This window comes from Pinus tabuliformis, chromosome 2_2, assembly GCF_031772625.1.
Source record: "Pinus tabuliformis cultivar Carrire ecotype Pingquan chromosome 2_2, CPIR1, whole genome shotgun sequence".
In the NCBI taxonomy this organism is placed as follows: domain Eukaryota; kingdom Viridiplantae; phylum Streptophyta; class Pinopsida; order Pinales; family Pinaceae; genus Pinus; species Pinus tabuliformis.
Window position 1 is genome coordinate 569,525,309 of NC_142300.1, and position 16,123 is coordinate 569,541,431.

Sequence of the window (16,123 nt, forward strand, 5' to 3'; positions counted from 1 at the left end):
CTACGATCCTAAACATGTGATTCAATGGCAGAATGTTCGGGTAAGAATTAATCTGATCATGCTAGATAAGCTTTGTTCTTAAACAAGAAAATAACTAAATCTGTTGCTGATTGCAGGTCGAGCCGGAAGGCGAGGTTCTGGTCGAACCACTGACCATTCTCGACCGGAGAGAAGTGCGGCTGCGGAAACGGGTTATTTTCCAAGCTAAGGTGCAGTGGCAGCATTATGGGCCTGAAGAGGCCACTTGGGAGGATGAGGAACTCCTTAGAGAAGCTTACCCGAATTTGTTTAAGGGAGACAGACATCGGGATGATGTCCAATCACAGGAGGGGGAGATGTAATGACCCCAGACAATGTAAATGTGAAATTTTACTGTGGTAAAAGACAGTAAGACAGTTGTTGTTTTATGTTTTAAAAACAAAACTGTGACAAAATATTTGATTAAAGTAATTTAAATATTTTCTTGAAATGCTGGCAGCCTCTAGGAGGTGGATTTAAAGAAAGAGATCAGTTATAATAACTGATGGAAACTACCCTCCCAAAACAGGAAAAGTCCTGGCTGTAGGGAGGAAGTTCTGTGCTGTGTGGACAGACAGAAGAGACCTTTTCCAAGAAGAGGAAAAAGGAAAAAAAAAAAAAACAAAAGGAAACTGGTTAAGTCTGGTAAGGACCAGATAACTAGGCACAAAGTGCACAAATCTTGTTGAGGGCTTGAGGCCTGCAAGATGGCTCGGGGGGAGAATTCCGTCTGAGAGATGGATCTCATGGCTGGGTGGAAGAGCAAAAACAAAGTACAGGTGACTTGCTTGAGAACCTATTCCTGACTCGGGTGAACCAGGTACAGTTTCAAGTTGCAGAGTCCCTGATTGAATATAAATATACAGTGAATTTACAGTAGGTAAATAAGGATTATGTTTCATTCTCCTAGATACTGTTATTATATACAGTGAATCTACAGTAGGGTTTCATTCTCCTAAACACTGTTATATTGCTTAAGTTCGTGTGGTAAATAAAGCTACAATAGGTGTAGTTAAACTAAAAGACTGGTTATCGAATAAGAAGGGAAGTTACCCAGAAACCGGCTATTAAATAATCATCATCATGACACATCCTCGTCAAGGAGACGGAGGCGCTGTGTTAACATCAGAACAACGAATAATGGAATAAACAGTGCAGAACTCTTGAATATAAACAAGCAGTTATTTTAATGTGTCGACAGAACGAGTTTGGAACGCTCTGAGTCTGAGTAAAGAGCGCCGACTGTGGTCGGATTTTAACTCGTCGACGGAAGGAAAATAAACTCACAGCTATCATAATAATGACTGTTGTCATGTAAAGAAACAAATAAGTTATTCCAGACAAGGGAATTTATTTTGTAAAACTGTGTAAACATAGAGCGAGAACCACATTTCATCCCAGTACATCAGTGTTATTAAACTACAAATGTTCGCTGATACATTAAGTAAAGAAAACAGTGCGTTAAAGAGCAGTAAAGGAAATCGAAACCTCTTTACAGGAACCCTGTACATGTTACTTAAAAGGGAAACAACTCTTGACATATATATATTACGGCATTTCATAAGAAAAGAAGATGCATGATATTATTATCATAACTAACCGAGGGCATCCTGTACAAGTTTAGCAAAGACGAGAGCCGCATAGCAAACACCAGAACGAATGACTCGAAACAATAAGCATAACCTGAGTAAATCTATGAGCCTGCCGTCGTTGAGATGAGCGAAACCAATGGTAACAAAACAAACCACCATGCACTGTTCTGATAACTGTTAAATACACAGAGTATATTCATAAAATACGCAAGCATAAGTTGCCCTGGGAACATAGACAGAGTAACAGTTCCATCTATAAATTACAAAAAAATAACACCCGGGTGGTGAATCGTGAAGAGGCAATAACTGTACATACATTAAAACGGAAAACCTCAAACAGGACCTGAATCCGTTAGTCCAGGTCTGTGCATTACGGCCAGACCCGATGCCTTATGATTTATATCAGATATATCAAACCAAAGTCCAAGTATGCCGCAAGGGCAGTAATACAAACAAAATGAAACCGTAAATGCATGCTATAGCACTCAGAAACTCCGCCGTGGATGATAACTTAACAGGGCGGGTCATGGACTCAACCAGACAACAAGAAAAACTGAATGCAATCGTGAGGGTTCTCTGTGGAGAATACCTCGGCATCGAAGCAAGGAAACCCTCATTCGAACAGCGGTCTGCACCAAACCATGATATAATCCGCTCAAAATCATGAACTCCGAGCTCTCATATGCAGAGCAGGGAAAATAAGAGTTGAGAACTTACCGTGGCCGCCGATAAGGGTTAAACCTTCGAGTTTAGCCACCTTGGCACCGGCAGAGGGGGTTGAATAACCTAGCTACACGCCCTGTCAACAAAACAGAAACAAGTCCATAAGATTCATGACATTTAACAGTGAACTGTAACGCTTTCTGTAAATTCAAAAGTTAAGGGTCAATACCTGTAAGGGCGTATTGATGTGCACCTCACGGCCTTCGGAGCGGTAGCAGGTTACAAACAAAATGCCGGTGGTATCGAACCAGAGAATAAACACAGAAGCGGAGCCGGAAGAGCCAAAGGAACAAATAAACCCTGAGCCGGCCCAAATGAGTTTATGTGATGACTTAAACCCTTGAAAACATTCCAACCCTTCGATCCAAGAGAGCAATCGTGACCGTCCATGCAAGGCGGGAAAGCAAAGCGGGAACGCCGAGAAAACTGTAATCGAGGTGTCACATGGCCGAAGGGACAAGCCATGCCACCTGCCGTGGTGTGGATCGAAGGTATTAAGGCGACGGGTGAGTTGGCACCTGCATGGGCTGCGGCCGGACCACCAAACCCTGCGCCGCATTAATACTTATTGCAGATTAGGGTAGAATAACGGCTGGGAGCCACCATAGTCAAATACCTGTCTTAAACCATATGACAACATAAAACAATATAACATAACATACGTATACAAGGTTATAGCGATGACAAGACATTAGGCCAACTAGTTGTACAAAACATGGCATAAAGTATGGTTCTATACGTTATGTAGTCAAACATGTGGTCATGTATAGTGAACAAATCATGTTGTATAGTAGATTCCTTATATAAGTTATACATTAATTTTTTTTTTTATGTGTATTGAGAACAAGAGTGTGACAAAAACAAATATATAAATATAAAAAAAAAAACTACTTAAAATGTTTATGTCCTACATTTTTATTATTGAAAAGAATGAAAATTGAATTTGCTAACTCTCATAACATTTAAAACACATTCTCAAGAAAAAGTATTTTTAATTCTGCTGGTCACAAATACGTCATATATTATTTTCTCACGCGATGTTTTAGGGTTTGTTCAATTCCCGAATCTACTCTATAATTAATAAAAATTCTTTTTGTTTTAATAATATGAATTTTTATTTTAATAATATAAATGGTTGTAGTTTAATTTATTTTTTATTTTTTAATATAGAAATTTTGGCCATATTTTGAAAAAATGTAGCAGGGATTTTTGTAAAAGCAAATAAAAGCTGTCAAACTTCATAATTTTAGGTGCTTTGGAAGTTTTTTATGGCGTTGAATCCATTTCCACTATAAAAAACGTGAATTTTTGAATTATTTGATATTTTGAAATTTTTTTGCCTGGATTCCAACCACTTATGGCTGTCTAGACAATTCCTTTACCTTGGTAGATGACTCCATATAAATTTGATTATATTTTTAAAATATTTATAATTCTAAAATATTTTTTATTAAAAATAAATAATTTTGTTTTCTAAAAATGAATTAAGATAATTAAAAAAAATGTTTATAAACATTTTCATATATAAATGATTCATCATGTATTATATATAATTAATATTGTTATATTTTTTCATTTTTTTCTATATAAAATAAAAAATATAGTAAAATTTAAATATATTATAAATGTTACATGTATCTTAAAACTTAACTAAATCATATTTGAATAAGATCAAACAAATTCAAGGATAAAATTCACAACACAATACCATTAGACACTTGTAAGATGGAAAGTAACCCAACATGTAATAGCAAAGGTTCTTTGGATACATATCTCCATGGCATTATTTTCCTTATATATATAAAGAACTTGTACATTATCATATTGCCTTTGTAGCTGAGAGATTTTCCTTTGTCTGAATTCTATATAAAAGATTCTTAAGTCAACTCTTCCATTAAACCAATCCATAAAAACATCTGAATCCTGTACAATTTAAATACTTGTACCAATTTCCAAAAATATCCTCATATCATACCACACACCAAGAAATTTAGGTATAAAATTTATGCTTTAAAAATGAGTTTTAGGTTACTTAAATTTAACCATATATGAAAATGGTGGTTTTATTTTTATGTAATTAACCTTACTTTTAAACTTCGAAAGTTATAGAGTAAATAATTTATTAAATTTTGAAAATCATAGATAAGAATCTAAATATATTTAGTTATATAATGATTGTTGTATTTATCCCCGATTAACCTTCAACGCTTCAAGATACATTTATATTTAAGGTATTTTATAATTTAATTTTAATTATTTAAAATAATATTTTTTTATAATTTAATATATATATATATATATATATATATATATATATATATAATTTTTAATTTTTTAATATGTATTTTTAAATTATATATATATATATATATATTAATTTATTTGATAATTTTTTTTATTATTATCACAAAAGTATACCTATATAATTATTTATTCAAAATTATATATAATAAATTAATGTATAACATTTAAAAAGTTAAAAAATTTAGAAAAGTACAATTAAAATATTTTAATATTTAATATTCATTTTAAAGAGAAAAATTAAAAATAAAATTTATAGAGTATGATGTATTCATTTGATTCCGCTTTTCCATTTAGTTTATATATAAACATATATAAATATTCAATATGCGATTTCATACAGCTCTACATTTAATATATATCTACAGAATATATAAATAATCTAAATATACAATCTGCAGAATGCTTCATTTCACAATAGAAAGAAAAATTTGAGAAAGAAAAATTTAACAAACGATGCGTGCTAATGACACGATCTCAGAAACTTTAGGGGCCAAATTTATATCAAAACATTATTCAGACAAAGGTTACATCAAAAGTAATGATATCGCAAAATCTTAATATCCAAATTTACATAAAAACTTTATCGCAAGAAAGGTTACATTTTCTGAAACACGGTCAACCACATACCACATTTTACATAAAAACTTTATCGCAAGAAAGGTTACATTTTCTGAAACACAGTCAACCACATACCACATTTTAGCATCAGCCCCTGAATACATCTATAGCCTATTTCACACTAGCCGAGCATAATTTTGTCAACCAATTCCTCCACAAAATTGTCCAAGTTTCCAGCAGAGGATCCGCCTTCAATGGTTGCCTTCGTAGCTACCCGCTTGAATCGCTTCATATTCTTCCTAACCTTCTTACCTTCTCCTCCCCGCATCAAGGCTTCCACGTTCCTCGCAATTTCTTTGCGCCCAATTGTTTCTCCTTGGATTCCGGAATGCCGTACCTTCATGGCGATTCCCATCTCGTCCGATACGAGCTTGCAGTTGGTGTACTGATCGGCATGAAGCGGAAAGCCCAACAGCGGAACGCCATTGCAGAGACCTTGCAAGATCGAATTCCAGTCACAGGGCGTGAAGAACCCCCCGACGGAACGATGCGATAGCAATGCCAGATGATGATGACGAGACCAGTTAGAAGCGACGACACCCTTACCTTTGATCTGATCCAGAAAACCAGCAGGCAAAATCTCTGATAACGACGCATCAGAATTGAGAGTCTCAGGAGGCAGTGCCCAGAAGAAAGGAATTCTACTTTCAAGCAAGCCGACGGCTATTTCTTCGATTTGGCTTTCGGAAACACGGGCACGTTCACCTAACGAAACGTAGATGACTGAGTGTCGCGGTTTCGAATCCAACCACCTTTCCAAATCGGAGTCCAGAGCTTCATGGCTATCAAAATACCCAGATGGCAACAGCGGACCCACAGAGCAGAGAGGCGTAGTAGTCTGCATCGAATATTGTATTTCTTCTCTTTCCAGTTCATAGACTGAATTTGTGAGGACCCAGTCTGCTTCCCGAACGCATTGGAAAGACAAAAATATAATATGGAGCATCAAGTCTGACATCTCTGTTGCCTGGAGAAAAGATGGGAGATCAGTTGGACTCATCGCTGGGACTCCCGGAATGTAATCGATGCAGTTATCATCTGCTTCAATTGTACAGAAAAAGAATTCACTATAAACAGAAAAGAGCTTAAAAGAAAAGTGACTAAACCCTTGGATCAATCAATATTTTAACAGTGGCAAAAAATCTGACCGCTTACTATTCCAAAATAGATTGTTTCAGTCTGTCTCACAGTATTTATTGCATCTAGAATTGTAAATGAAATGAAAAAGGGTGCAGCTGATAAAATGAAAAATTGAATTTAAATAAAAGGAAAAGCTTTCACTGTATAGAAAAAGAAATCACAATAAACTGAATAAAGCTTGGAAAAAGAAAAAAGTGAGTAAACCCTTGGATCAATATCATGAAAAGTGCCCTCAAAAACCTGACTGATTAGTTTTGTAATAACTTGTAAAAATAGATTTGTTTCAGAGTTTATCTCACCGTCCTTACTGATAAATAGAAAAATTAAATTGATAAAACGAACTTCAATTTTACAAAAGAGAAAATCAACCATAGCAATAAATTAATATAGGTTTCCACAGAGTTTAAAATGAATATAGATTCATAGGTTCCCACGGATTTTGAGATTAATATAGATTCGAAGATAAATCTAGTTAAAATTGGAAACCTCGAGTTTTCTAACAAAATAAACACTGAAATTTTCCTAAAACTTAGATATTCTAAACATAACTAACAACAAAATGATATGATTAATCGAAAACTTACAATCTATCAACCCCTATCATAAAAATCTTAAATCTATTAATATAAATCCATTTGAACTAGGAATTTGGTTCCCAGTTTTATGTATATAACCAATCAAAGCTTTGTTTCTTTTGATGCCACTAAGGACTTATTAGATTTAGGATTCAAAACAATTTATATTTACCGTAAATTGATCCTGGTTTCTTTTCAAACAATACAATATAAAATCATATCAATCTAAACCGTATCTAAAAAGTAATTATAAACAAAAGAAATGGGGTTTAATGGCAGTCTAATCAAAGTATTTAGGATTGAGTCTTACCGTGGGTTTTAGAGGGGAAATGGCCTTTGGAAATGAGCATATCTGAATGATAATATATTATATACGATGCAGCTGACTGAGTCCACAACGACATGAGAGGAACGTTTAATTTCTTGGCAATGAGCACCGTCCATGGCAGAAACGAATCTGCAATGATGCAGGAAATTTGATTGTCCTCCTGTGTGTTCAGCCTCTCGATTACTTCGTCCAATGGCTGCATCATTGTGTTGAAAGTAAACTGTAAAAATCTTTCGTTGTACAAAGACCTATCAAAATCCATGGCCAAGTTATCTGAAATCTCTGCACAGCGAACGTCTAAACCAGTTGTTTGAACAACATTGTTGATGTATGCTTGTGAATCAGATGATCCCTCAGTGGAAACAAAGGTGATAACCAAACCCCTGGAGGCCAACTTGATACAGAGATCGGCCATAGAAAAGCTATGGGACTCCAAGGGGTAAGGAATAGCTAGAGCATGGATCCGGAGAGACATCTTGATTGTGGTGATGGATCCTTCCTCTATATAAATATCTCCACCGATATGAGATCCATCGAACTGATATAATCAATGCATGTCCCACCTAATCAGAGGTTACCGAGAACCAAATCTTAAGGTTAAACCCTAATCTGGACTGTAGCGTGATAATGTCATTTTCTTTTCTTTTTCTCTGATATCGAAATGTGCAAGTACAAATAATAGGCGTTATCCCACCTAATCAAAGGTGCCGAGAACCAAAGTTTAAGGTTAAACCCTTATCTGGACTGTCGAAATGTGCAAGTACAAGTAATACGTGTTATCCCACCTAATCAAAGGTACCGAGAACCAAATCTTATCCCACCTAATCAAAGGTTATCGAGAACCAAATTTTAAGGTTAAATCCTAATCTGGACTGTAGCGTGATGATCTCGTTTTCTTTTCTTTTTTTGTGATATCGAAATGTGCAAGTACAAATAATAGGTGCTCCAGATGGAGTTACCTAAGACTTGTGGTATATAAAGCTGTTATAGAATCTTAATTCATTAGGTCTTTCTTTCTAATTTCTCACTCTTACTTCACCTAACTATGAAACAAAATATTAGTATAGAATAAAATCTGGCATAGCATAATAGTTAATTACAGTAAAAATTTACTCTTTCAATTTTCGATTAGAGTTAAAAGTTTGAACTTTCTAGAGCTTTCTTCATTGTGAATGATTAAAGGAGGTTAACATGGTATACATTTAGACCATAGTGGTCAGCATGGTACTTCAATATGTGTGAAATATAAGTTTTGCATGCATACATCAATTATTCTTGAAGTGTTGGAAATATCTATTTTTATAGAAGAAAAGTAGGGGATAGGCATATGCGAGAGTTTTTGAACTTGGAAAATTGTCATTTAATGTCTAAAACTGACTTTGAATAGTTTCAAACCCCAGTTTTCTAAAATGGCATCCACTGGTAAAAATGATTGTGTAATATGATTCCTCCATTTTTTCCACTCTAAAAGCATAAAGATAGATGATAAATAATATCATGATCCAATCTGGATCAACTCATCTTATGAATCAAACTTGTTTCCATTAAGTAGCAAACCCTGAAGAACTGCGTGGTATCAAAAAATTGCCCCCTTTTGTTTATTGTGTTGAAAGGTTATTTTTAAAATGTACCATAAGGGAGACATGTCTCCTTTTTATAATCAATGTGTAGTTGGTATAACACATTTAAATAAAATATTATGAAACTTGCACCATACAAATGATAACAAACAAATATTTACAGTAGGCCTCAATGGGAAGCCCTCCTTTTACAATGAATACAATGTACAAGATAAAGTTTGATGATCTTTTTTTTTTCCCTTGGGAAAAAGTCATAATTTCTATTAAGATTAAGAAATTACAAATTGTATATGCCGAAGCATTCGAGTATTGGCAGATCTGCCCAACATATTCAGTCTGCAGTGCTGTATAAACAAAATTTAAGCAGTTGTCTCCTCGCAGGGAGCAGTCTAATAACTGTATACTATCAGAGTTCAAATATAGGAGTCTTTCGCTCTACGCAGAGAGCCATATATAACAGTTATGTCAAAATAAAGTGTTGTACAAAAACTAAATATAGTGTAGATCCATAGTCATATTCAACAAAAAGACAAAAAGTAGATCTGTAATTGGGCTTTAGTGCCCATTTTCCATCTGATCATCAAAGGGTCGATGATAATGTTGATAGAAAGACCCTTCGATTTCCTCCTGTATCAGCCAATTGTCTCCTTGCCTGTGCGCTGCCTCTTTGGAGAGATGATCAGCGATGGTGTTTTGTTCCCTGTAGATGTGACGACAAGCAAAAGATTCAAAGGAAGCAGTCAAACACTTTGCCTCATCTAAAATGTGCCTCAATGTAAATGCATGACAATGTGATGAATCAGTCAGCCAATTGCAAACTATTTTGGAATCTCCAAACAGCTGAAGATGTCTACATTGTTTTTGAATGGCAAAGTGAATGAGGTGTTTGGCAGTGCATAATTCAGAGAAATTATTAGTTCCTCTGCCTAGGGGGATTTGAATTTTGTAGCTGTGAGTGTCTGAGAAAGTTTGATGATCTTATATATATATATATATATATATCTAACATTGACGAGGCATCCAAATGAAACTTAGGTAAGGTAGGTGCTAGAGGGAATTGAAGCCTCTACCAATTAATCCAATGAATACAGAGACACGGGGAGGGGCTGAAAATAGTGGAGTTCACCTTAGTTCGTTGCTTGGCTAACGCGTCAGCGGACAGGGTGGAAGATGTAGGGTAGAGAGTTCCAGATCGATTGTTGCGTGGGAGAACCTGTTAGAGGGTCAACTAAAGGAAGATTGTTGAACAATCACGAAGCGAGATTACTCCATGTTACGAAGGTGGGGAGATAGACATGGGCTGGGCCCGGATCATTTTAGAGACTCGCCTGGAGATATGAATCAATAATGTTTATTGTGGTAAGACAGATAGCGACTCTTACGAAGACGAGACGGGGTACGTATTTACAACTTACAAAAGAACTGACGACTAATGATGGGAGGGAAATGAATTTGGTTTCAAATGATCAACCGTCAAAATGCTGTATTAATTAGGAAGGGTGGCACTAGAAGTGGAGAAGTACAAAGCCTAGAGGGTGGGCGTATTGGAATAGGACCATGGTAATAATGATTTTGCATAGACCAAATGAAGGGAAAATGAGAAGGAACATGCCCCTAGACTCATATTATTATATTGTAACATCATTGGAATGATGAAGTTACTGAAAATAAATGAGGAAGGCATTCAAAGGATGGGGCAACATGACATTTTCTGGGTGTTTCCTTTATAACAAGAGGTTGGACAACACGTAGGTTGTATAGAGATAAGGCTGAATGCTAGAATGGGATGTTACTACGAGTGGGAGTCTATTATTTTGACAATTAAGGCTTCCAACATTGCAATGGCTAAGGGATGCAATGCTGGTGGTAGGCCAAGGGGAAGGCTTCTCATGGAGGCTCAAGGATCAACGACTGTTAAGAGAACAACGATGGAGGATGTGGAAAGGGAGGCTGCAATAAGTTATCAAGCAACTGTCCCGAAAAAAGGGAAAGAAATCATGGAAATCTAGGAGAATGAGGTTAGGCATCTGTGAAGGGTTCTCTTGGATGGCCGAATTAAATAATAGATATACTATATTATAGACACCAAAATAATCCCCAACATGGATGATGGTGTATCATAAAACATTGGACACGATGTGGCATGTGAAAACCTTAGTGGCGAAGTTGCAGGAAGAGGCAGTTGAGGATAGAACTAGGGGGAAAATAGAGAACCAACTCCAATTGAAGGTGATTGAACAAAGATTAAGATCTATAGAAGAGACCCTAAAAAGGGTGGTGAATATAAAGTGATTGCAAGACGATACGATTATAGACATGAATAAGATGTTTTCCATCTACGTGAAATATATCCACAACTTAGATATCTCGTTGTGGAAGAAGAAGGAGATTCGGCCTGTCTAAGGAGACATCGTGCAAGGGAGACTACAAAAGTAGGCGGTTGTCAACAGGAAACTCAAAGAGCAAGGGTGGCAACGACAACACCTCCAACAGATGGAGCAACACCTGCAATTGAAACATGTGTGGCAGAAGAAACACCAATGCCTGGTGTTAGATGATTATGACTCTATCCATTTTTTTCTTTGTTTAGTCGTATGGCTACTTAGGCCATATAATAGCTATAATGTGCTAGTTGGGTTTATAGCTTCAGAATATGTTGACAAAATGATAGACAAATGAAGATTAAGCTGTAAATTCATAGTTAGAAGTGGTACCAAAGTTAAATTTGTAGATCTGTATAAGCGATACTAAAGATAGAAAAACCTCATGGCTTGCCTAGTTAAATGTGTGGTCAATGAAATCATCTTTTACTATAACTAGTCTAGTTTCCAATCTAGCAGGCCAACTATCTTTTTTGATACTTATAACATTAGTGTTACTTTAGTTGCATCCACCATTATTAATCCCTGCCAAAAAAAAGACAATAGAAATTAATTTTCTTATTAATATCTCTTAGTTTAGTATTAACCAACACCAATTAGAATGTATAATTTTGAAAGAAAAAAAATATATATTTTCCAATATTATTAAAAAAAAAAAAATTAATTTTTGAATGTTTGATTAAAATAAAATTTGAAAATATAAATACAAATTTTACGCAATACAATGTCATGCCTAAAACTACTACCTAAAATTTATAACATAATTTCTAAATATAATTAGAATATTGATACGATGATTTATATTATATTGATACCATGATTCAATTCTCCAATTTATATTATATTCATACCATGATTCAATTCTTCAATTTGATATTTTTAGATATTAATATAATATAAATTATTATAATCGTCCATTAATATTAAGGAACGTAAAGAAAAACGATAAATTAAGGAATGTAAAGTCGTTAATCGCCGCTTCTGCTGCTTCATTCAAAGTGGACATTGCAGTACAGGCTGTGGACAGCTAAAAATGGTCAAAGTAGGTGACAAGACATTGCTTCAATGCCCAAGAGAGTATTCTTCACCAAGAAGTGGACTGTGGAGCAGCGTTCTTGGTTTGCGCTTTTTGAATTTTTTTCTACTTATAATGTGGGGACTTTTTTACTTCTTTTAGGGGTGTCTACGGAGGCCTTAATTTGGTTAGAAGTTAGTATGGCCAAACATAGATTCAATTTAGGCATTTTTTTTTCAAAAAGATTTAGAGTAAGGAGTATTTAAATGTTATTTTTATAATAAAAATAAATTTAAAAAAAAAACTCTAGGTTATTTAAAATCTTTAAACTTCTCAGATTTCCAAAAAAAAAAATTTCAAAATTTTTCTACTGAGGCCATTGCAGAATTGCTTTTCATGAAATTTCCATTGCTTTCCTCTTTAGAATACTCTCATCTTTTCTATTATTCGATATTGATGTGAAGGTTCAGAAGGACGCCTGTACTTTCATAGTTTCGGTGAACAGTTGGGCAGCTAAAAGGCCCGTCCGTCTTTGGGTAAAATCTTTTCAACTATTATTCTTCAAATCTTTAATAGTCTTGATTCCTGAGAACCATGGAAAAGCTGCCCGATTTCTTTCTATTGAATTTATATAGTATTGTATTTAAAGGCAAAACAGGGACAAGTTCGAATAATCGTTTTTTTCGTATTTTTAACGCCAAATTTAATTATATACTTCAGGAGCTTTCGTATTGTTCCGATCTAGTTTCAAATCATTAGTTTTCCTTTGAACAACTGGTATGAAAGGTCTTATAATATTAGTTTTTTTGAATATTGAAAACAAATATTAATTTTTAAAATATTTTTAAATTTATCTTATTGAATAGTTTTGAAATGATTTTTTTTTTTTTAATTGATTTTTTTTGTTGGGGGTTATTTTGAAACTATAAACAATAAAAAGCTACTATTCTGGGAATGTATTTTACCATTTTATAATCTTTTCTTGTATATTTCTTATGTCTTGTGTTTTTCTGAAATATATTTTACAGAAGAAATATGGGGAATGTTGATTTGCATTAGGAAAAGGATAAAAAAACATTTGCTCATAAGAAAATTTTAAATTGGGAGTTTTTTATTTATTTTTTGATACATAATTTTTCATCTACTTGTATTTGTGATATTTTACAAGTCAAAAGTTGACTAGTGAGTAGCTAACAAATCTTATTTTGTTCGAGTGTTTTTTTCTTGAGAAGTTAGTTCAACAAAGTTATGCTTCATATTGTTCTAAAACATTCAATTAACATTGTTTTTATTCATTCATCACAATATCTAATCTAGTCGATGGATTTTCTAAGTTATTGTTTCTTTTTGTATGCTATTGTTTCTTGTGCTACTACCTTACGAAGTTTCCTTTGTAACATATGGTACACCTGCTAGCTTAACCCTTAATATACTCACTATTTTTATCATGATATGTAATTTGTTTTCTTTTCTATATTATGTCTTGATTGTTTTTATAAATTTTAATATTAAACTAACTATAATAAATTTAAAATAACATAGATTTTAGAATATTGTTAATATTATGTGGTTTCCCTTTAGATATCAATCTTTTTTTTGCTAATGCAAGAGTCGGACCTTCTAATTCATTAATCAAAAAATAAAGTACATAGAATACATCAAAACTCCCATGCTCTGTGAGTGAAGAGAAACCTCATAAAAGCTATACTCTACCCCTATATTCAAACTCTACATTTCTCAAAAGAAAAATATATGAGTTTGGATTCGAATCCGAAAAGAACATATGTTTGTTTGCAAGTAAAGTCAATAAATCCACCCAAATTCTCAAACTTAGGTTTGGTTGCCTGCACGATGAGCCCCTTGTCCCCCGGGGAACTATTTTCCCGCCAGACCTAGCCTTCCTCTTTAATCTCGACCGTTGAACTTTTCTGATTGATCTAATGGCTTAGACCAATCCTGCGATGAAAAGCTGCTCACCATTAACCAGACGGGTCTGCAAACCTGCCCAAGCGATCTGATCCATTGAAACGCCTTGTGAGATCCAACGGTGGAGGTAGATATCGCACCTACCTACTTTCATGGAAGTTAGCATGCGATAAGGGTGGTTTTCCTCCCGACCTCACCGCCACGTGGAGCTCACCGAGTGGGATCGCTCCCGAAAAGAAAATATCGCTTCCCACTTGTGAGGGTCGCGATCAACGAAAAACCGCTCAGGTCGTGGTGAGAATGTCCGGAAAGGAAAATCTTTGGTTTCGCGGTCTTCAAGTTTAATCTACTCTCGATTGTTCGCATCGTCAACCCTCCTTGACCAGATGCATGAAGCATTCTGTGCCTTCCTTCCTACAACCCTTGAAGCTCTTTTGTCCTCGTCGGGGCAACTAGAAATTTCAGTGCACCAATTAATCTGGGAATCTCCAGTTAACCTTTCCATACAATTTTCAAAAGACCCCATTGTGAGCCTGCCTCTGAACAAGCACCTGTTGGTTAATTGTACCCGTCTCCATGGCTCTCTTAAGGAACACTGTATTGTCTTCATTTGCTTGGTTTTGTCGCACTGCCTTTAGTCTGTTTCTAGGGAACTCTCGCCAATTCGTCACTGTCCTATTATTTGTGCAGATCACTCCTTGATTGGCTAGCAGATTTGCTAGTTTGTTGGCCTTTCCACGCACATGTGCAAAAATAACTATTCTCAGGCTCTGTAGATGACTATTAATCTGTTGGAAGGCTTGAATTAGCCTCCAGTTTGAAGAGGCGTTTTCCGGTTTTGTTCCCCAGCTTATTCTTTTCACTAAGTTGATGACTAGCTCGGAGTCAGCTTCAATGATTGTATTTTGACGATTTTACTGATCCAGGAACTCAAGACATTGTTCCATGGCCATTAACTATGCCATGTTGTTGGTGGCCTTTCCCAAGTGGCCACGAAAGATAAATAAAATATCTCCCCTGTCATCCCTTAACACCCCTCCAAGGCCTGCCTTGCCCGACTTACCTTTGGAAACCCCATCCATGTTGAATTTGAGAAAGCTCTTAGAGGGAGGATGCTAGCAGTCTAGCAAAGGATCCATAATAGAAACTTTCCTGACTAAGCCCTGAGGAACAAGTCCCTGCAAATCTAGTCGGCAGAGAATCCTCCAATCTGTGGCAGAAGGGGGATTCAAGGGAAGATTTCAAATGGTAGTACTAACCATTTCCTTAATCTATTTTAGGATCAGATCATAAATATTCTGAGAAGACTTCTTAACATTCTTGAAGATCCTATTGTTCCTTTCTTTCCAAACATTCCAAATTATGAAGCTTGGTGTAAGAGCCCATGCAGAACCAAGAACTTCATTATCCGAAAAGTTCTTTCTCCTTTTGGTGAGAGTATTGAAAAGACATCCCATATCTTTGTTGGATTGTTGGAAGATAGCTGCAAAAGAATCCCATAAACTGGAGGTGAAAATGCAATTTTTGAGAAGGTGTTCCATGGTCTCCTCTTGAGCCTCACAGAGTTGGCATCTAGAAGGCCCTGGGAATCCCCTATTCCTAATATTATCCCAGGTCAGGATTTTCCTTTGCAGAACTAGCCACAGAAAAAAGTTTAATTTTCATCCAACCCTGATGCTTCCAAAGGTTTTTCCAAATCTTGTTAGGAGCATGGGGATCACGTTCAAGGAGTATGAGTTTAGCTTCTTTGAGATTGAAGTTCCCCTCATTTTTGTTGCCCCATCTCAGCTGGTCATGCCCACTTGACACTAGAATTTTCCTTTGCTCCAACATTTTCATTAGTCTTTCGGCCTTAGTTTTTAGATGACTGTCATTTCAGAGGTCAAGTTTTCTCCATCTTCTCCATTTCCCTGAACTATTAGT

General features: G+C 35.4%; 1 protein-coding gene across 1 annotated transcript; it reads right to left on the reverse strand.

Annotated features, from left to right (window-relative positions):
- Positions 1 to 5,173: 5,173 nt before the first annotated feature.
- On the reverse strand, positions 5,174 to 7,778 carry LOC149193950 (UDP-glycosyltransferase 86A1-like). Its single transcript, XM_089407086.1, has 2 exons — positions 7,281 to 7,778; positions 5,174 to 6,293 (listed from the first exon to the last, which is right to left on the reverse strand). Exons 1-2 carry the CDS (start codon positions 7,771 to 7,773, stop codon positions 5,377 to 5,379), a joined length of 1,410 nt encoding a protein of 469 aa, XP_089263212.1. The 5' UTR covers positions 7,774 to 7,778; the 3' UTR covers positions 5,174 to 5,376.
- Between the last annotated feature and the right edge of the window lie 8,345 nt (positions 7,779 to 16,123).

Excerpts from the sequence above, each read along its gene's own strand:
- LOC149193950 (XM_089407086.1), bottom strand. The coding sequence starts at position 7,773 with ATGTCTCTCCGGATCCATGCTCTAGCTATTCCTTACCCCTTGGAGTCC. Across the intron at positions 6,294-7,280 it reads TTTCCCCTCTAAAACCCACG|ATGATAACTGCATCGATTAC; the intron begins GTAAGACTCAAT and ends CAATTGAAGCAG.